Below are 22765 nucleotides of genomic sequence, written 5' to 3'. Positions count from 1 at the left end.
GTACCGTCTTTTTTAGATTACATATACATGCGTTAGCATACGGCATTTGTTTTTCTCTTTCTTAACTTACTTCACTCTGTATGACAGACTCTAGGTCCATCCACCTCACTACAAATAACTCAATTTCGTTCATTTTTGTGGCTGAGTAGTATTCCGTTGTATATATGTGCCACATCTTCTTTATCCATTCGTCTGTTGATGGGCATTTAGGTTGCTTCCCTGTCCTGGCTATTGTAAACAGAGCTGCAATGAACATTGTGGTACATGACTCTTTTTGAACTATGGTTTTCTCAGGGTATATGCCCAGTAGTGGGATTGCTGGGTCATATGGTAGTTCTATTTTTAGTTTTTTAAGGAACCTCCATACTGTTCTCCATAGTGGCTGTATCAATTTACACTCCCACCAACAGTGGGACAGTGCAGGAGGGTTCCCTTTTAGGAGGACCAATTCTTGAAATCGTTTTTTTCCAACACAGAGAAAGACTTTAAAATTCTGTTACTTCTCACACAGACCAATGTAGTTGCCTTCCACACGGCACTGCAGAGTCCCAAGACCATGGTCTTCCTGAATAGGATAGCTAGGGAAAGAACCGAAAAAGGTGAGAGGTAAGAATCACCAGACAATTCAGTTCAGAAGCTCTGGCTCTTTAGCCAGGAAAGAAAATAAATAAATAAAATAAAATAAAATGTAAAATAAAATAAAATAAAACACAACTGTAACTAGAGTTATCATCAATACCAGTCAAACACACAAAATTTTGTCTACTCCTAATCTCCATTGGGTCCTTTCTTTCCAAAATCTATTTTATACAAGGACAGCAAGATCCTTATCCCCCCAAAAAAGTCTATTAGCAAGTGTGAACTGAAACAGGACAATTCTGAGCAAATGTAAGAAACCACATTATAGAATTTGGCTCTACTAAACGCTAGTCCTGAAAGCTAAGCCATAGGGTATACAAGGTTAATCCACTCAGTCCAGAGGGAAGTGAAAATCCAGCAAAATGTTGGTTATCTGAACTACAAGCACATAGACACTCATTTTCTAAATTTTCCTTGTAATAAATAAACAACTGAATATTGAAAAGTTAGCTGTTTTCTCTCTGGCTAGTCGTTACAGTATAGTGGTTAAGAGGATGAACTTTGGAGGCTAGTTACTGGGCCCAGGTTGAAACCCGAGCTCTGCCACTTGCTCTTTGTGAGACACTGGACAAGTTAATTAACCTCTCTGTGCCTTGGTTTCCTCATCCGTAAAGTGAGACTAATAACCGTATGTACTCACGAGGTTATTATCTGCCTTAACTGTGAAACCGTTAGTGCAGTAAGCACTTAGTAAGTATCAGCTATTTGTTTTCAAGAAAGCTTTCAGAACCCACTTCAAGTTGCATTGTGAATCAATTACTGTGTCTTTTCTAGGGAGTCTAAAGATGAGGCAGTCAACAGTTATGGGTGATTTATATTAAAAATAGACGTGTGTGTGTGTGTGTGTGTGTGTGTGTTATGCCCATGTGGGAGAACCTAAAAGCATACATGCTGGCAAGAAAGGCACTCACCGGCATCCTGTCTGTCTGTTTACAAGAGAACAAGGAGTGACCCATTTGTCTCCCTGAGCTTCCAACATCAATGGGCTGGATACAAAATAGAAACAAGAGACACAAGTCAAGAGTGAATGCTCTCAACAAACATTCTTGGAAAAACCCAGAGGAAACACTGTTATGGACATTCATCTCTGAACTTATGGGGCATTAATGCAGGTGACTGGGGACTGTCCCCCAAGGAGATGCTAAATCAGACCCTCAGCCCAAGAGCAGGGTGCATAACATTGGTCTGTGGCCCACACTTTCACACCACAGAGGGAGCACTTCCCCTTTCCTGAAAAATCTTCATCATCTCCTTGGCTATACTGGGTTCACACAGAGCCATGGAGGAGTTCCTGTCTTTGTTCCCCCTTGCAAAGGCTGTATCCCAGACCAAGGCTGTGATGGGACCAAGTCCCGGGAGGGCTTCAGTCCTCCACAGAAAGAGTAATTTCTGTTCAAGACAAGTTGACCATTAGAGTAAGTCCCTTACATACGAATGAGTTCCTTTCCAAGGGCGCATCCGTAAGTCCAATTTGTTCTTAAATCCAACAAAGTTAGCCTAGGTACCCAACTAACACAATCAGCTGTATAGTACCGTACTATAATAGGTTTATAATACTTTTCACACAAACAATACATAAAAAACAAACACAAAAAATAAAGAAGATGTTTTTAATCTTACAATACAGTACCTTGAAAAGTACAGTAGTCTAGTACAACAGCTGGCATACAGGGGCTGGCATCGAGTGAACAGGCAAGAAGAGTTACGGACTGGAGGAAGGAGAGGAGGTGGGAGATGGTAGAGCTGAAGGATTGTCAGCAATAGGAGATGGAGGGCAAGCTGCAATTTCACTCATGCCTGACGTTGATGGCACAGGTTCTGGTTCCTTGCTAGAACCAGATGCACGTTCACATCATTGAAAGTTCACAACTTGAAGGTTCATATGTAGGGGATTTACTGTATTTTTTTTTTTTTTTTTTTTTTTGGCTTCACCATGTGGCTTACAGGATCTTAGTTCCCCATCCAGGGATCCAACCGGGGCCACAGCAGTGGAAGTGCTAAGTCCTAACAACTGGACCACCGGGGAATACCCTGGCCATTATTTTATTACAGAAATGTATATCCTGAAAGTTTGCCAAATCACGTTCTTTTCAACCAGAACAGAATCAAAGGTTTGGAGCAGAACGTGAGGATCCCCCCATTCTGTCCAAGGGGTGGAGGAAATACTAGACACAGAATGTAGCATCTCTCAACAGAGCATCTAATGAAGTTGTGGTCCTTCTACCCTATAAATCCTCATTATAATTGCTTCATACGTTGAGTAACCACAATTCCTTCCCACAAACACCTCAGCTTCAACACTTTCCATCCTGTCCCCCCCTTTCCCTGGCAAGGATGATTTACTAGTACCACTTTGCACTTTAAAAGTCTCCAATGAAAAAAGTCATGTTGGCATCCTAATCATTCCCAGAAAACATTAAAAACTCAATGGCTTTCACAAATAACATATGATGTCACTCATATGTGGAATCTAAAATATGACACAAGTGAACTTATCTACAAAACAGAAACAGACTCACAGACATAAAGAACAGACCTGTGGTTGCCAAAGGGGAGGAGAGGTAGGAGAGGGAAGGATTGGGAGTTTGGGATTAGCAGAATCACTTTGCTGCACAGCAGAAATTAACACAATATTGTAAATCAACTATACTTCAATAAAATAAATCTTAAAAATAACTCAATGGCTTTCAGTACCTCTTCCACATTTTCCTCTGATCACACCAACAGAAATTCTATATACACAAATGTATAACAAACAAGGATGTTATAGTGGTCTTTTGAGTTCACACATCGTTATAAAGAATTTATTTCAGCCTGAGAAACAAGAGGGAGAAGGGGAAGAATCAAGAAAGAAAATCCACAGATGCAATTACAGTACAACTCACACTGCGCCCAGAGTGACTAGTTGTCAGTAAATAAATGGACCAACTTAACCGACCAGTCGCAATTACATTAACCAAGTTTGTTGAAGCCCAGCTCACGAGGGACTGTAAACTGCAAAGAGGAAAAGAGGAATTCCATGCCAGCTGCTTACAATTTATCGTTATCGGGGAAGCTGGTCTCAGGAATCAATCCAGCATATCTGTAACTAGTTGAACACAGAAACAAGCACACGCTTACCTATGAATGTACTCGGCATCAAAATCAAAGGTTTCCGACCTTCCGGTGATAATCCAGCCATACACATGTATAAGGTTTCCTGTTTGAAAAAGATGCTTTTCAATTAATCTACTTAGCTCACACTCTAAATATGTAACGTAAACTGTATTTCTCTTTTGTTACCTCTACTCAAAATGGCCAAGCCAGTCATGACTCAGAATATTAATACATTTTTATAAACTGTACAACAGGAAAGGATCTCCAAGTATAATCCATTCATCGATATAAATATCAAAGAGGCAAAAATAATGAATCATTGCCACTGTGGACTTATTCATGTATGTATGGAGCACAGAAGGAATATCAGGGCTTCTTCACAGTCCCAGGAAGGGAGGCAGGGAGGGGCCCATTTAAACACACTGCCTTGTTCCACTCTCTTGGCTGTGTGTAGACCATCCACCCACATGGGATTTAACAATAATATTCTTTGGGGGTGCTCCATGCTTCATGAGACTTTCCTCTGGACACATACGATAAGAGGAAGCTCGTATCACACAATCTGGATAGATATTCAAAGATACTAAACTTCTTTCTGTATCTCAGAGTACAAAAGATGAATGTCATGGATGAATCAAACGGACAGGAAGTCAGAAAGAAGGGCACGAGAGAGCAGCAGAGTTATGGCTTAAAGGATGGGCTACTGCACATGCAATTAATTCAACAAATATGCTCATGTTCAAAGATCAGGCAAAATGGGCATCCAAAGACGGTTGGCGTCTGCCTTGTCCACTGATAAATGGATGACTTCCACTGCTGGGTCTCCTCTATGCAATGTGTAGGGATTCCCATTGGGTAGCAAGTTTTTCCTTGATACTCACCTCTTTTGAGTTCATAAAAATGGGGGTGCAGGCATCAACAACCCCCTTTCGTCAAGGGGAACTCTCAGCATTACCCCCACCTTCTCTGCTCAGAGGATCTGGGAAAGAAATCTAGAGTAGCCCCTTCTCAGAAAGAGTTTGGGGCCCATACCTGATGCTACATGAGCTGCTTTCCTCCAGAGTTGAAAAACACCTAAATTCAGTTCCACGGAAATGCCAAAGCAAGGTTTTAAGCAAACACACCAGAGCAAGTTAAAGTTCACCACTCAACCCCACAACGTGGAAGTGTGTGCCTTCCAAATAATGACGGAATTTAACCATCAAGGCTCTTCCAGCATCACAACACTGAGAGGTAAGAGAGGTGTTGGTTAACGAGGCAAAACCTCACAAATAAAAGAGAAGAGAGCATCTCTGGGGCTCATGAGGTCCCTGAATTCAGAGGGCTTTGGGTCTCTTCACGGCTACACTTCAGGCCACGAAAGAACATGAGCAAGAAGTAATGCTTCCCTACATACTGTGCATGTGTTTTATTAATAGGAAGTGACTTTGATCAGCAGTCATTGGATGACTGGCCCTAAGACAGTGGAAACCTTCCAGGAAGTATGGCGGACCCTTGACCAAAGAGCGGGTAGAAAGAGAGGAAATTCAGTGACTTAGACAAAGGTTGTGGAACTGGCAGAAGCCCAGAGTCTGAAGGTCTCGGCTACTGTTGCCAGCCAGCAAAGTAATTCTTCATTTTACTAGGGCTAACCGATGGACTTCCTGGCTTTGGCAGGCATGATTTCTACAACTGATGGGCACAATTTTACAAACGAATAACGGGTTATAGAAACTAGGAATTCCTGGGAGTTTTTGTTTTGTTTCTCAACAAAGAAGCCCAATAAACAGCAGGTGACAAATGGCTAAGCCAGACCGTGTGCTGGGCGGGGAGGGGGGACCCCGCGTCACAGTGGAGGCCTGTTAACCGCATATGGGAATTCAGCGGCTCACAAAACAGCTCTCCTGTCTCTGCCACCTCCCCCATTTCCCTGCCTGCTACTCTGGGCAGGCTTCCCAAAGGAGGTGAGACTAATCGTCTGGCAAGAGATTTCAAAGATGCAGCCGTGTGGATCCTGCCCGAGGGATCACTCCAACCAGCTCAGTCACCAATCGTTCTCCCCGAAGGTGGAGGAGACAGTGTGCAGAACTCAAACTGGGCGGGAGAAAGGGGCTTGACAGATCTGGGCGCCAGCTGATGCCCCATGTCACATCTCTCACGGCGGGCTTTCCTCCTCAACCCTCACCCTCACAAGGTTTCTGCCATCCGAACGGGAGTTTTCTAACAACACCAGAGCAGTGGGGGGGACAAAATGACGGCGTGTGACTTTCACAGACCACAGCTCTTTTTAGTAAAACATGATCACGTCTTGATTATTCAGATGAATGGAAAGGAACAGATCTGTGAATAACAGGCCTTAATAAGACAAGGCCGAATTCATACTCTTCAGGATGTAATTTAAATACACACATACATCATCTGTGTCTATTCACACACACACACCAAAAGTACAGACACTTTTCAGTGACTCAGATATTCATTTTGACATTCTTGAACCGTTCGAAACAACTAGATCAGTTTATGCATTGAGATGCAACCACATGGAAAAATTGAGCAACTTGTATTCCCATACTTATACCATCTGAAAACCCTGAACAAATAAAACCTGAAAGTGATGTAGGAATTTGTCAAGAATCAGACAGCATTATTGTGATTATGCAAATTATATGTGATCCCAGCTCTGTTTACTACTTAGTTTTAAGGCGGGCTTGGCAGGTCCTGAACCTGTTTCTTAGTTGCAATTCCTTCTTTTACAACCACCCTCCCAGCGTTCTCCGTCTTCTTTTCTAGCCTCCTAGTCTCTGCGTGTAAGTGTGCTCTCTAACTCATAAACCCCCAGGATCAGGACCAGGGTTAATGGCCTTCCAAGTGGTACCCAACTTGGCTCAACACAAAATAAAATGTAAGGTATATGGGCCCACTCTGGATTCTGACTGTCTGTGTTCAAATCTCAGCTGTACCACTCATTACGACTTTAGGCAAATAACTTAACCTTTTGGTACCTCATTTCCTCACCTCCAAAATGGAAATAATAATAGTTCCTATATCATCAGGTGTTGTGAAGATCTAATGAGATAATATAAAAATAAAGCTTAGAACAGAACCTGACTCCCAGGAAGGGTCAATAAAGGTTATTATGTGGATGATTATAAAGTTAGGAGTGATGATGATATCTATATTCTCCATTCTCCAGCAACATCTGGTTTGATTTCGCTGGCCTCTTTTTCTTTTCATGTTAAGATTCCTTTGGTTATCAGTGAAGTAATAGAGCAAAAGTGCCGAGAGGTGAAACCAAACCAGGTGAAAAATAAACCAGAGATTGACACTTATTTTCAAAACAGCATCAGAGAAGCGGTTAAAATTTCCTATTTATAGAAACCATCCACCTGGGTAGAAGAGTTTGCAATAAGCTTCAGCAAAGGGATTTCTATTTATTGCTATCTTAATAGGAGATTTCTTACCTGGCACTCCACTTGGTGGATTAACTTGGTAAACGATGGGCGTCTGTGCCCTGGAAAACTGTTTAGAAAATGTTATCACAGTGAGCATTTCATTAGAACATCACAGCCACATACACAGGAAGCCTAAGTCATTCTGCACAGAGCATTCATCTAAGGCAGCAAGTGGCTACATTTCCTCAAATCACCTTACATCTATCTCCTTTCATCTTCAAGATATTTCTGTGAAGCACAGATAACAGACATTGTTATAGTTCTTCCATAGATGAGGTCAAGGGAATCTGATCAAGGGCATATGTCTTCCCTGCACCATATCCCTCACACCTGGGCAAGTCCGTTTCTACTTGCTCACCTGCCATACCAGGAACATGTTTTACCAAAGGAAAGGTAGGCAGGCCATGCTTTAAAATACCAACCTTTTAATTCCATTATTGCAACTTGATATCTTGGGGTCTTGAAGGTTTTTTTTAATTTTTCTAGACGATAGTTTGCTTATTTAGATAAAAAGGATTGCAAATTAAATTATTATCAGCCAGCACCTTGGTAGGGATTAGCAAGCTACAAAAAATTGGAAGTTGGAGAGATACACAAGGGAAGTTTGTTTGGGAAAATGGAAGGTGCCTGTTGGGAGGAAAATGATTCAAAGGATGCAAGGAATGAGAGGCAACATTACTCTCCAAGAAGAAAACCAGCATTGATTGGAGAGGCAGGAGCCTGGAGAAGCCTGGTCCTGGCACTCAAGTCACCCTATGATGCCCTCACCCCCTGAAGCACATCAACTGCTAACTGTAAGCTCCAGAAAGGCAGGGGCAATGCCTGGCTGAGTCATTGGTTGTATCCCTGGGCACAGCCTGGTATGTAAAAGACATTCACATTTTTGTGAATGAATGGAGTGGCCCCATCCGAGATGACTGATACACTGCCTGGAAGCAGAGGAGAGAAGGAGACAATTCCGGGAACTCCATCTCACCTATAGGCCTCTGGGTTAGTTCCAGATTAGAGCATTTCACAGTCAGGGCCAGCATGAAAAAAGAGAGAATCGTAAGGATGGACTGCCCTGGCCAAGGTTTGAGCCATGGCCTAATGACTCACCCAGGAAGAGACCTGGTCTCCCCTTCCTGCTACCTTCACCCCTATCCTACTCTAGATGCCTAGACCACCTTCACTCCCCTAACCTACTGTACCTCCCATTTGCAAAACAAAGACAGCAAATTGTTTTGCTTGGTGTGCTTCCAGCACCCCAGGAGTCCACCTTCCCAGGGAGAAGAGCAATAAAGAATAACTCTGGTGTTAATCAACAACCCTCATCAGACATGGAGAATCAACAGACATTTTAACAAAGCTGATGCTGGCTTGGCAAGTGCAGGTTTTATGTATTGATTCACATGGTTGTACAGTCTGTCATCAAGGCTTGTTTCCTCCCTTCCTAACAGAAAGGGTTAGAAAAGAGTTCACAGAAAATATGTACAGTTAGGAGGTCAAAATAAGAATGCTGTGACCTCACAGTTTGGGAGCTGGCTCTGATCTCACTGAAGGATAAAGATTAATGCAGCTACACACACACCTGCCAAACGTACACTACACCCCTCCCAGCCTCCTCCTGCACCCAGACCTTCAACTCCCACTGGGATGCCCTTCATACCATTGCCATTCCCACTGGAACTTTATCATAGGAGCTTCATGATACAGAGCAGTGGTTACTGCCCATCTTCCAGATGTTAGAAACTGAGGCAGACAGAACAACTGAATCCAAACCACACAAGGAAACACACCTCTCGATTTCCAATTTAAAATACAAGGTCTAAAATACCATATGCTAACACATGTACATTTGGAATCTAAAAAAAAATGGATTTAAAGAACCTAGGGGCAGGACAGGAATAAAGACGCAGACATAGAGAATGGACTTGAGGACACGGGGAGGGGGAAGGGTAAGCTGGGACGAAGTGAGAGAGTGACATGGACATTTATACACTACCAAATGTAAAATAGCTAGCTAGTGGGAAGCAGCTGCGTCACACGGGGAGATCAGCTCGGTGCTTTGTGACCACCTAGAGGGGTGGGATAGGGAGGGTGGGAGGGAGATGCAAGAGGGAGGAGATATGGGGATATATGTACATGTATAGCTGATTCACTCTGTTATACAGCAGAAACTAACTCACCATTGTAAAGCAATTATACTCCAATAAAGATGTTAAAAAAGAAAAAAAATCCAGGTCTATCCTTCAGGCTGAGAGCCTTCCACCAGAAGTGCAGGGGAAATAAGGCGACTCCTGCATCACTCCCTCCCAGGTCCTCAGAGAGTGGCAGGGCAGGCTCAGAGTGAAACCTCAAAAAAGGCTTCACTTGTGAATCTCTCTGAGCTGACACAATATAAAATGGCACTTTTCTAAGAGAAACAGGTCTCTGGTCACCCACGAAGCTAGAGACATGACAAAGTGAAAAATTAACGAGCTTCCAAATCCAGCTTCCTGCATGCTGATCCCTGAGCCCGAATGGGGTCGGCAGCAGCAAAGTGGGGGGAGCAGAAAAGCAAAGGATGAGAATGATAAAGCCGCAGCTACCAGCTGCTTGATAAACCTTCTGTGAGTTGTTCAAACTTGTCAGTGCCTGCAGCAGGCTCTTTGGAGTGGACTGGAGAGGTGGAATTAATTTTTAATACATATGGTTCCCCCAGCCCCAGTCCCCAAACAAAGAGAGACACTGGGTTTCCTTCAGCTCAGAATGCCTCTCATTAACTGCATCCCCTGGTGATTTTTCATCAATTCACCAAGCTAGTGGAACCACCGGAGGACTTGCTTTCTTTTATGTGCAATTTTAGGAAGTGTTTCTCTTCTTTCCCCTCTCTCTCCTTACCCGTCTTTTAATAAGTAGGAAAACTATTATCTGGGGTGAAAGGACATCAAAACCAAAAACAGCACAGTGATTAAGGACCATGCTCAGCCGTCTCTCTTCTGTTTTATTCACTGATACAATGTAGAGGTGCTGGTGTGGGTCTTAACAAAAAAGAATTTTTTTTTTTCTTTCTGCCGCATACGTGCAAAAGCAAAATTCTGGAAAACAAGATTCTCTTGGAGTAAGAAACAAGTTGTTAAATGTGATTTGATGGCAAATTCTAAAGATGAATTGCCTATGTAAAATGTGGATCGTATGAGAGATGAATTTAGAAGATGAAGTCTTGTTGTAAAAGAGCATTGATTAATAACTAAATTGTGTTATTAGGAACTGCTCTTAAACAGAGGCTCCCTGGGGCAAGTACAACCCTGCCAAACTGCTGCATTTTATGGAAAGTCTAGAACCTATGCTTTCAGAGAGCATTTTAGTGTAAAACCAATCTGAAATGGACAGTAGACTCAACAACATAAAACAAAGCCCCAACATAAAATTAATGCATCTAGAAGCTCTAAAATAAGCAGGCATCGACTCGTAAACTCTATCTGCTTGCTTTTTGCTCTCTCTGAGCTCGAAGGAGAATTCCAACAGCACATGCCCTTTCGGTCTAGGGTTGGAAGAAGCAGCAGAAATCAACCGTTAAGCAGAGAGGAAGGCGGAACTTGGGTCCCTGAGTCCCTTCACCATTCTTACACTCCAGATGATCTCAGCTGTAAAATGAAACACAGATGCACAATGGTAATCTTTGTGGCTCCTCTATGGGCTTCAGTATAAGTGAGGATTTAGATGCAGGTTCCAATCCTGGTTCTGCAATTTACAAACTAGATGACATGGACAAATTATTTAATCTCCCTGAGCCCCAAGTTGCTCATCCGTAAAAGCAGGATAATAAAAAGCTACCCCATAGGGCTTCCCTGGTGGCGCAGTGGTTGAGAGTCCGCCTGCCGATGCAGGGGACATGGGTTCGTGCCCCGGTCCGGGAAGATCCCACATGCCGCGGAGCGGCTGGGCCCGTGAGCCATGGCCGCTGAGCCTGCGCGTCTGGAGCCTGTGCTCCGCAAACGGGAGAGGCCACAACAGTGAGAGGCTCGCGTAACGCAAAAAAAAAAAAAAACAAAAAAGCTACCCCATAAAATTGCTGTAAGCATTAAATGAATGTGCATAAAGCACTTAGTGAGAGCCTGACATACACGTGCTCAATACTTACCTTCTTAAGATAGTCTCGGAAACTCCGTAACTATTATCCACCTGTCCTCTCATCCTGGCAAAGCAGAAAGACTCCCCAGCTGATTTATAACCTTCTTGTCGATAGCGCAAGCACACTCTCAGACCAGGCAAACACACATTCCTCCGTGCTTGGTACCCACCTTGAAAGTGCAGCTGTCTCGTGGTCCTGAACTTGGGCTGCCTACGACCTGTCCCCCAGCCTGCACTTCCAGGTAATAGAGACCTTCATGTGCTTCGGACAGCAGAGATCTGAGGGCAGAACGTGGCAATCCTTGTGAATCAATCAAATTGCCAAAGCTGGCAGCCCCACTTGACCACTTCAAATTTCCCCCCTGCACCTGTGAAACAGAGCTAACCCAGGAGTCCTGTATTTCACCTTTCACCTCCTCTATCCACTCATCCAATAGACTTTAAACATCAGATCCTTCAGCAAAAGAAGTTATGAAGTTTTCACTGAAAGTGCCAAAAAATTTTTTAAATTTTGTCCTGTTTCTCAGCCTCATAGTTTCTCAGGACTTTACGAGTTGGAGGGGACACTGATAGATAATCTATTCCAGTTTCCGTTAAAAAAATAACAAGTTCCATATAGATTAAGAGACCTGGGTATGTAAACACCACAGTTTAAGGGCAAAGGAGGATCTGAATCCTAGGCTCTAATAAAACGCACTGATTTTATATGTTGCCAAAAATTCTTGACTTAATAATTACCCCAGCAGCCCATAAACACTTCACATATCCATAAAGAGAGCCCTAGACCTTCTCTCCTCTTTTCAAGAGGATCACAGTGATTTCTTTGCCTCTTCGAGGCTGCCATTCAATCTGAATTTTGAGAGGGGGAATATGATGAATAAGGAGTTAGATTTTAGGTGTGCCTCCCCTCCAAAACTTCTCCTAAAATCTTTAGTATGACCTTAAATCTTTACATCTTCACTGTCCAATGTGTTTAACCATTAGCCATATGTGGTTTTTGAGCACTTGAAATGTGGCTAGTCTCAATTAAGATATGCTATTAGTGTAAAATACACACTGGATTTTGAAGACTTTGTATTCAAAGAAGGATATAAAGTATCTCATTAATAATCTATATTACATGTGAAGTGGCAATATTTTGGATATGTTGAGTTAAATAAAATGTATTATTAAAATTAATTTCACCTCTTTCTTTTGACTTTTTAATGTGACTACTAAAAAATTTTAAGTTATATTTGTGGCTCGAATTATATTTTGGCTGGGCACTGCTGATTTAGATGCAACAGTGCCTGTTTTTGCGAACGCAGACTTGTTTTTTTATAATAATGAGTATGACAGTATTTCATTGATGATAAAATGCACATTTTCCCACATTTGAGTGTTAATTTAATTTGATATTCATCTTCCAATCAATGAGTACATTTAAGAGGGTGCTATTTCTTTTTTTCTAAAATGATGTTATAAAGTCACTGGTTTTTTTTTTTTTTTTTTGGGCTGCACTGGGTCTTTGTTGCTGCACACGGGCTTTTTCTCTAGTTGCGGTGAGCAGGGGCTACTCTTTGTTGCGGTGCGCGGGCTTATTGCTATGGCTTCTCTTGTTGCAGAGCATGGGCTGCAGGCGCACGGGCTTCAGTAGTTGTGGCTCGCGGGCTCTAGAGCGCAGGCTCAGCAGTTGTGGCACACGGGCTTCGCTGCTCCGCGGCATCGGGGATCTTCCCGGACCAGGGCTCGAACCCGTGTGTCCTGCGTTGGCAAGCGGATCCTTAACCACCGCACCACCAGGGAAGCCCCATCTTAAAGTCATTAGCATTTGGGGATTGAGGAGATAGAACATACAAATCGTTAGAGCTTTGACTTATTTCATAGCAAGTTCTTGCAGGAACTCTATGCCCCAATATACCATAAAACCTATGGAAATCATCTCTACCAACAGCAGTGCTATAAGGAACTTTAGTTCAACAGACATCTTTTGAGCTTCTACTAGCAAGATATTGTGCTCAGCATCATAAGGACTACCAGGTGGGTGAATCACATCCTCTGTCCCCAAAGCACTTAATTCTGTGAGGATGAATCTGAAAAGTGGGCAATTGACAAAGTGTCATGAGAAACATAGGGCTGAAGAAGCAGGGCCACTAAGTCTGTGCATCCTACGCCTTCGTGTAAATTACAGAAATTCCTCCCTTCAGGAAGATGAATTGCCCAAAAAGTGTGTTTGTGTGTGTGAATACACAAACACATGTCCCGTGTGTTGAATACACAATCCTCCATGTCCCATGGATGAATGACTAAAATGTGCTCCTTCCTCAAAAGCTGGATTTCAGTTCCTACTTGTCCCCTATCAAAGAAGGGAAAGATGACACTCAGTTGGCTGTTCAGGGAAGAGGCAGCATTTGCAATATGGTGGGTTCAATAGGCAGAGATGGAAGAGAGGGAACTTTCCTGAAAGAGGGAACAGAAAACAAAAGGAAATGACAATCTCTTTTTCTCTTAACCAATGATCCACTTTCAGGCAACATCTCTTAGATATTAAAGAAAGAACGAACTAGTGTAAGCTTTAGAAGTCAACAAAAACTTAAGTAGGACAACAGATAATCTGGAATCCTGTAAAAATCATATCAGACTCAGCAAGCAAACTGAGGACTAAGGTGAATTTCCTTTCTAACTGATTTTTAGTTTATGTACAATCATTACAATTATGCCTATTCCAAAAAATTAGTTGGCAAAATGGCCCCATTTATTGAAATCTGAATAGCAATAGAGACCTTCACACACACACACACACACACACACACACACACACACAACTGGAAACATCATCCAGCCCCCAACCCCTCCTTATAAATGTCTCAGAATTCTCAAAAATCTTTCCCATATTCTCATCCTCCCTTAAGCCCTAAAGCTCTGATAGGGAACTATACTGGTAATTGCAATCATGGCAGGAGTTGCTCTAATTTGCCACTGAAAGCTACTGAGATGAGCAAAGCACTCATCCTGTCTGGCCTTCTCATTCCCGGGGCAGGTGTACCTGGTCCTACACATCACTACCGGCAAATCCAGGAGGACAGGAGAGATGTCACAGGGTATGATGGGCAGCATGGGTACAGCCACGTTCACCAGGTGGATCTCCAGCTGAGAGCCGTTGGCAGGATAAAGGAGACCTGGCTCCAAACCTAAAGGCAAGGGAGAGTGGAGTCTCAGGCTGAACCGAGCAGTAAGCCACACAGGGTAACACAAAAACCTGCCACACGGGGGCAATGGCAGGTCCTGAGTTTACCGAAGGGTTAAAAGTAATATTTCTCATTTCCAAAGGCTGTATGAATGAGTGTGCTTCTTTATGACTTTATTTTTTTTTTCTTAATTCTCTCTTCAGGTCCATCCACTTAAATCCAGGAAAGAATTTTCCAACCCTCAAAAGTTACTCTTTTCCAGTGGTATAGATGGATACACTGAGCCATGGCTTAGAAGCTCCCATATGTAGGATTCTCGACAAGGAAGATAACCAAGGTTCTGAGGGTCACCTTGCCAAGTTCTGTGCTACATGGGTATCATCTCATTAGGGTTCCTAGAGTTCTACCCCACAGCTTGGGATAAGGAAGTGGACACAGACATATAATGGTGTGATGTAACATTTGCATGTGGGCATCCGGTAACACAGAAGTTGGTCAGTTGGTCCATCTCCCTTCCAGATCTCTTTTACATCTGTCCTTAAACAGGACTCATTCTTTAGGATTCTTTAGATCAACAAATAAGAAACTTGCATTCGGTAAGGCCCAAACCTACCGTCAAAAATGACAGTGATCCATGTTCCTCCTGCGAGGCTGCCTTCTTCAGGTTCAATGTGGACACTCAGACAAGGCACTATAAGTGAGTAGGAGAAACCCTGGCTTCAGTGTGCAGATTCAATCCACCGGCTTCCTTTGAGCATTCCTCAGAATCACCACAAGGGCTTCATACAGCACAGATCGCTGCACCCACCCCCAGAGTTTCCCATCCAGTAGGTCTGTGGTGGATCCCAAGAATTTACAGTTCTAACCAGGTGCTGCTGGTGTTACTGGTCTGGGGACCACACCTTCCTCCCATTTTAAGGAAAGTTTTGACTGATCTTCTTATCTTAGACATCCGAAAACCATGTGTTCACGAGGACAATCCTGAATTTCCACTTCCTTTGGAAAAGGCTCCAGGATACATTTGGTTCCTAACTGAATCCATAAAATGTCTTCTCTCTTTCCCACTCTTTAATTAGGTGGTCATATTTAACTGTTACCACTTATTTCTTATATTTCCACTTCCCAGAGAAGAGGAGAAAGTTCTGGAAGTTATCCTTATTTCAGTCCTCCTGCTTATAACACCATCCTCTAGTTTCTCCCTTTTGAATACATGATCAGAATGACTCCCCAAAGAGACACAGCATTCTCTAGATTTTTGCTTTGCCTGCTCAGAGAGGGGCTGAAGCATGAATCAGTGCTGGAATTTTTTTAAAAGCCCACTATAGACTTACCCACTAAGCTAGACTGGCTTCTCGCATAGAGACTATGGGCTGAGCGTGACCTTATCAACGCCTTATTTTTGAAGATGATCCTGGATGGACATGCCTTGTCCGAGGTAAAGCCAGCAAAAATCAGTTAGCTCCTCAGTGAGGTCTACAGAACGCTTTTCGGTTTCTATATCAGAAAAGTTAAAGGACCACCCAAGCCACGCTAACTCTGGCTAGCCCAGGGCTTCCATGTACATTTATGCAGGGGGCGCTCTGCACAACCAAGAGTGGTGAAGAATCATTCACATCGACACAACCATTCGTGGCAGCCCTGGCCAGATGGGCTCATGCTTACCCCTCAAAGGTGTATTAGATACTTCTACCTAACGAAGATCAAAAACAAATGTCATAAAAAGATACAGAGGATAACCAAAGTCACTGAGAAAACTAGAGACCTGGTTTGAGAAAAGGAAATTTTTATTGGTCATTAATCACTAAGACAAGATAAGCTACTCCCCTTGGGAAGATAAAGTAATAAAATCTAAAAAGAATTGCATTGTATGGCTCAAAAAGAAATTATAAAAGGAAGGTTATAAGTTATTATTAAAAGCTCTAGACTTAACAGCAACTTCCACTGGCTGTTAAAAATTAAAGTATATAACTCTTTAATATATAACCTCAACTACTAAACAGAAAAAAGTTATTAAGCAGAGAAAATTTAAACCTAGGGGAGATACTTTAACACTTCCTCCCAAAGTAATATTTAAGTAACAGTAAATTAGTTCTCAAGGTAACCTGCTGCATTCTATCCAAAATCCCTTCAAAACACATCCAACTCACCTGCTAAAAGTAGTATTTTGATACTTGTCAGAGAGACCAGCCAGCCAGTCATCTTGTTCACTTAAATCAATCCTTTCAAAACTGTTCAGACATTAAACACATTTTCAATTTTGATTGAAGCAGCAGAGCTTTATAAAAACAAAATGAAAAATTACTATCACTTTTGCTTACATACAACTGCTCTGCTTCGTTAAAACTTGGGAAATTAAGGAAATTATACCAATATGACCCTAGAGTCTTCAGAGGGACCCACCATCTTCCCAAGCTTGGAAGAAAAGGATAATCTAAGAATCTTACACAAAATTATCATTATTCTACCCCCTTGTCCCACTGACTTATTTTATGCATGTTTAAGCTGGGTAAGTAATAATAACCTCTTTCCTTAATTCATTATTAAATAAACACTTAAATTTTTAAAATAAATGAATTCCAGATTCAAAATACTAGTTAATGGCAATTACGGAGAGGGGGTGCAGGTTGTTTTGTTCTGTTTTCTGGAAGTCTCAGTCCTCTAGGAACCAATCAACACAAAAAGAGTAAAGAGTTAAAGCAAATGTTAAACATGGTAACAAGTTGAAAAAAAATGGTGTTAATGGAAATTTGGGGGAAATTATCTTATCCTCACAGCAGAGGAAACAGGAAGGAAAGAAACAGGAAGAAAAAGCTGGACCCTCCAAACTGGACCCTATGACCCCAGGTCCCTCTACCTCAATCCACGATGCCCGGATCAATCCCTTTAAACTCTGCCTTCACTGTGCCCTTCTCCTGCTTAAAGCTTTCAATTCAAAGCAAAACCTCTATCACTTCAAAAATGATGATAAGAACACTTGGTAGGATTTTTATTAAGATTAACTGAGACGATAGATACATAAAGAAATTAACACAGGGCCTGGCACAAAGGAGATGCCCACGAACGTTAGTTTTCTTTTTGAGGGTTCTCTGCTTCCAAAGGAAAGCCCTCTCTGACTTTGCAGTCCCACCATGATCTGCCCCCCACCTTTCCAACTTCCCCTCGCATTGCTCTCCTAGGTGACCCCTGCACCGCGGCGAAGCTGTTCTCCCCACCGTCTCCCGGACAAGCTTCCCACACGGCAGCCTCTACCTTGGATCCTGCTGGATGCTTTCTGGATTCCCCAAACTTTCTTGTGCCCCAGTGAACTCCTGGCCCGCATCAGGGCCCAGCTTGGGAGCCACCTCTCCACGTAATCTGCCCCTGTGTTGGTTCATAAATTAACTGGCCCCCAAACACAGAGGGCAAGGAGAGACCTTAGAAAGAGGGAGACACTCCAGATTGGCAGGTGTCAGGTTTCAGGAAAACTTACAAACAAGGAGGCTTGTCGTGGGCGTCAGCGAGATGAGTAGATCTCCACACCCGCCACAATCTTAAAAGTTTATAGAGTCTTCAGTGGAATTCAGTCACGTATTCAATCCCAGTGGTCTCAACACCACATGACTCTGAAACCTGCATCCTTGAAAACAGCTCCGGCTGTGGGACCTGTGGGCAGAATGTAGATTTCAATGACAGGGAGGGAGTGAGGAGCCTCCAATTGCCCGGGGTCTGCTTGCAGGTCAACTGGTGGTCACGCCCTGTGCATGACCTCCTCCAGCAGTCTGCCCCTCATGACTAGCTCTAACAATCTCACTTGCCCCCTCTTCCGAGATGTGCCCTGAGAGGTCAGCAAAGGGTTTCACCAGCATGGAGAGGGCTCCTTTGGCAGCTATCTGGCTGCATAGGAGATAGAGGCCACAGCAACGGTATAGGCACATGCGAGAGAAAACACAGATTAACATTCCCAACATAAGTAACATTTTTTTCCACCAGGAGCTCCATGATCTGAACCACTGATTTTTCAAGTTCCCTGGGTTGGTGGTCAGATCACTCAGGAAGTTCACTTGTGTCCTCATGTGATTTAATAAAGACGATACATCAGCAGATTCATGAGGTGCAAACACGCAACATGCTGCTTGGATAATGGCTCAGGTGCCTCCTTGCAAGGCAGGGATAGTATCTGAGGCCATCCTATGCTGGAGGACAGCTTTTCTCATTAGGGACATTTCAGTGTTCCGTAAGGACAGGCTTTGTTGGCTATCATTTAAGGACTGTTGGGTGAATTTAGTAACAGCTTCTATGTGCTCCAGGCCAATGGAGGGAACAAAGGCAGCAGTCAAACGATGGCACCAGTGGAAAGCAGATAAGCCCATCTGGTCTTGAGGAAGGGGAGGTTGGAAAGTTTGGAAACTTGACCTGGCTGTGTATACCATACAAGGCCAGGGAAGGCAGCACTGTTAGGCATGAGGAAATGGACTGGGGGATATGCCATACCAGGACCGCACCTTCTCCCCTCTTTCCCATGGTGCCGGCTCCATTCCAGATGTAGTACATTTCCATAGGTCTGGCTGGCAACAGGACAATGGGATCCTGTGGAGATTGAAGTAATTCACCTGTCCTGGTGGGATGTCCCATAGTAAATTCCAGTAGATAATGTCTTAGGATACCTGAGAAGGTGTGATAGGGCTTGCTATTATCAGCAGCATAGCACGTTGACGCATGGTGAGAGTCAGGGCAATGGCCTTCTCCCATGACTTTTGTACCTTTACAATGTTGGGTGTCCTGGTAAGGGTACTCAGTCTCATACATGGGGCAACAGGTTTTACTGGTTGATTAACTATATTAAAGCCTAGGATAATACTTTAGTGCACGCAGCCAAGGTGGCTTTACCTGTTATTAATTTAATCTGCCGCTTTAATATTGCACTTTTCCTTGTTACTAACCCTACTCCTTACAGGTTATAGAGGAGATGGAACCTCCATTCATGTCATGTTCTTTTGCCCAGTCTTGCATATCATGACCTTTGAAATGTGACCCATCAATCACTGTTTTTTGGATGAGGGTACCCAAACATAGTGCTCGGTTCTCTAATCCCCTAATGGTGGCAGCCTGGTTTGTGCAGAGACAGAGGAAAGCTTGGGTTAGGCCAGATGCAGTGTTCATAGAAACCAAGGCATATTTAGAACCCTCCCTCAGAGGGAGGGGTCCAATATAATCAATTTACCAATCCTTTACCCGTTGGAAACTCCAGTAGATGGTACCAGACCACTTTGGAAGTTGTTCTGGGTGTTGTTTAGAACATATAGGACATGCCGTTACTTACATTAACCAAGTCACTGCATTTCAAGGGCAATCCAGCATCCTTGGCAATATGCCATCTTACCCAGGTGTTACAGTGGCTGCTTTTCCTATGTACCCAATCTGCTGTGGCTACTGAAGGGTCAGTTGCTTCAATCAGCTTCCTGATTGCCAGAGGGGGCATTTGAAGGATCTACATATTCTACAGGACCTAGTAGCACTCACATTTCTAGAGACAGGGGCCTGGTGGACAGGGTGTTCCCCTGCTACACAGAGCCATGCCACTTAGTCAAACTGGGCCTTTGAGTCATGGCAAATGTGGGTTGATGGAACATATTCTCAATCCACCCCTTGAAAGGAAGGGAAGTTCTTACCATGATATGCTGTGTACACTGCTAGAGCTGTTGCTCTCTGGGGGCATATCAGAGTTTTGCCACCTTCTAGAGCTGGGACCAAAACCCTAGGGACACTCTTTCCTTCTGTTGTCTCTGCCACAGGGCCTAATTGACACTTTCTGGAGTCACAGACACATATAACTCATGGTAGCCCTGCTTGGGAGACGCCCAGAGCTTTAATTTGCTTCACTAGTATTCTTGCCTGCTCATAGGTAGCTTGTAGTTTTGACTCGCAGTTCCACATGTGCCCTTTTTTTGCCCGGTTGTATAAGGGACAGAGGCATTGTGCCAGGTGGGCAATAAAAGTCCTCCAAATCCCCAAAATGCCTACAAAGACTTGCATCTATTTCATACTCTTAGGGCTTGGATAGGCTTACATCTTAGTTATAGCTTCTGGAACAACTTGAGTCTTAGCCGACTACACAACTCCCAACAACTTTACAGTGATGCCTGGGCCTTGAATGTTCTGTGGGTTCACTGCCCATCCTCTTCCTTGCAGATGTTCCAGCAAAGTCTGCAGAATGTCCTGCAGCAGAGGCAAGGCTTCACATGTTAATTTTCTATCATCGATGTAATAGATCCCTTTCATTGATACAGGGGGATTAAGAAAACACTGAGACCAGAAAAAATAGTTATACCATTTCAAAAAAGTAAAAGCCAAGATAAATGCCCAGAAAAGGAATATCTACAAAAAGACTTAGAATAAACGTGTCTTATGTGTATGAGCTTCCCTGGTGGCGCAGTGGTTAAGAATCCGCCTGCCAATGCAGGGGACACAGGTTCGATCCCTGGTCCGGGAAGAACCCACATGCCGCCACAACTACTGAGCCTGCACTCTAGAGCCCATGAGCCGCAACTACTCAGCCCACATGCCACAACTACTGAAGCCCGCGCACCTAGAGCCCGTGCTCCACAACAAAAGAAGCCACTGCAATGAGAAGCCCGTGCACCACAACGAAGAGTAGCCCCCGCTCACTGCAACCAGAGAAAAGCCCACATGCAGCGAAGAAGACCCAATGCAGCCAAAAATAAAATAAATAAAATAAAATAAATAAATTTATTTTTTTAAGAAGCATATCTTATGGGTATGTCCTTATTAAGTTGGTGCAATGGATAAAATCATCTCTAGTTAATTCAACTCCACAAACACTCATCATACACCTAATATATGCTGGGCACTGCGCTAGGAGCTGGGAAAACAGAGGCAAATAATCTGTGTACCTGCCAACAAGTCCCCAGTGGATGGGGTAGGAGTGGAGTCTACTTGCATTTACAAGAGGAGTTCTAAAGTTTTCAAGTAGATTCAGCAGGTGTTCCTTTAAATTGCAAAATTCCCTACATTTTTACACCTATTTGGAATAGAATTCGTTTTTAAAACATTCAATTTTCAGAAATACATCTACTGCCTAGAGAAAGGTACCCAGGACTATTTTCTACTTAGTCCAAAAGCACAGGATCTGATTTGCTTGTTACGCCCAACAGAATACGCTCAGCACAGGAGAGTCTATTTCCAATCTGCCTGTGATTTTAACATTTTTTTTCAAGCTTAAAACAATGGAAGTAACTAGTCACACATTGGTTTTCTTCAAGCCCTATGTTCAGAGCTACATCTTTCCTTTAAAACAAAACAATCAGATCAATAATACATGTATTTTCCTTTATATGATTTTCCACTAATTCTTCCTAAGAACAAACTCAGCCTCCATTTAATTCTTTTAACCAGGATATTTTCAAACAGAGGAGAGCTGTGTGCATTGGGTCAAGTCTTCTCTCTCCCCTTGTCGCTTTCTCCTCTGCCCTCATTCTTCCTCTTTCTCCTTTCCTCCCTCCCCTCCCAGCCTCCCCCGACTTTGGGACTTTGAAAGACAGAGCTGCAAGGTTGCTACTACAGATCCCCCATTTCTTTTGTTCACCACGACATTGGCAAAAAAGGCAACACCTAGAAAACACAGAACAGAGACATTTCTGAACCCAACAGTACCTTTTTCTGTTTCTCTCTCGTTGCGACTCAAGGGACAAATTATCTTTCCTTTCCAAATGACCTTGTTTCTCTCTGTCAAGAACCGATGGCCGTGTTACCTGGTTAGAGCCCAGCCTGCAGCTACCACGCAGGTAACTCACTCATGTTGGACTGTAACTCACCTAACTCGTTTGTGTCCCGACCAAACCTATGCCAAAGTGAAAGCTCAGGCTGACCATGGGGCAAGTTTAATGATTAACACAAGCTGTTTAGGCTTTTTCCCCAGGGTCTTTTTTTAATGACCAAAAAAAAGCGTGTCCTACATTTTTCTCCACTTACTGCATGTGCCCTAGACAAGAATTTTAAGTGAAAGTCCACCCAGTGACACAAACAGACATTCAATGATTGAAAGAATTTGCCAGTAAGTCAGGGACCGAACACAGGCCCAGGAGAAAGGGCCACCAGGGGCTGGTCCCCATTCATGAGCAGTCTCTGACTTTTCATCAAGAGAAATGGCTTGTAAGTGCCTGCCACGGGCTGGCATTCTCACTATCGGGGGAGGGGGGGGAGTCTAAAGAAGCAGAGAGAGGATGATCGACTCAAAGTCTTGCTGAGAAAGGGCCAACTAGCCCTCCCTGTTTTTTACTTTCCTCCCTCCCTCCTGACCTTGCTTTCTTGGCCAAGAAGAAGTCCTTGACTTGTACCCAT

The 22765-nt window shown here is 43.3% G+C and overlaps 1 protein-coding gene across 23 annotated transcripts in view; it reads right to left on the bottom strand.

Moving 5' to 3' along the window:
• Positions 1–22244, bottom strand: part of PKHD1 (PKHD1 ciliary IPT domain containing fibrocystin/polyductin) — a 623301-nt gene extending 601057 nt beyond the window's left edge. For 21 of the 23 annotated variants that reach the window (XM_029242351.1, XM_029242350.1, XM_029242348.1 and 18 more), the window contains exons 1-10: positions 22079–22244; positions 17898–18070; positions 16576–16703; positions 15042–15119; positions 14287–14431; positions 11432–11540; positions 7176–7233; positions 3760–3838; positions 1551–1625; positions 514–578 (exon numbers count right to left, since the gene is read on the bottom strand). In XM_029242351.1, coding sequence (XP_029098184.1) covers positions 514–578; positions 1551–1625; positions 3760–3838; positions 7176–7233; positions 11432–11540; positions 14287–14431; positions 15042–15119; positions 16576–16627 — 661 coding nt within the window. In that variant the 5' untranslated portion in view covers positions 16628–16703; positions 17898–18070; positions 22079–22244. Of the gene's footprint in view, positions 1–513; positions 579–1550; positions 1626–3759; positions 3839–7175; positions 7234–11431; positions 13701–14286; positions 14432–15041; positions 15120–16575; positions 16704–17897; positions 18071–22078 lie in introns of those variants that run through there. The other 2 variants (XM_029242366.1, XM_029242367.1) reach the window with 2 other exon arrangements.
• Between the last annotated feature and the right edge of the window lie 521 nt (positions 22245–22765).

The sequence above is a fragment of the Monodon monoceros genome, unplaced genomic scaffold, assembly GCF_005190385.1.
Source record: "Monodon monoceros isolate NGI ecotype Baffin Bay Population unplaced genomic scaffold, NGI_Narwhal_1 Super_Scaffold_3, whole genome shotgun sequence".
Lineage (NCBI taxonomy): Eukaryota > Metazoa > Chordata > Mammalia > Artiodactyla > Monodontidae > Monodon > Monodon monoceros.
The sequence above is the reverse complement of the archived record's forward strand: the minus strand, read 5'-3'. Positions and strand labels throughout refer to the sequence as shown.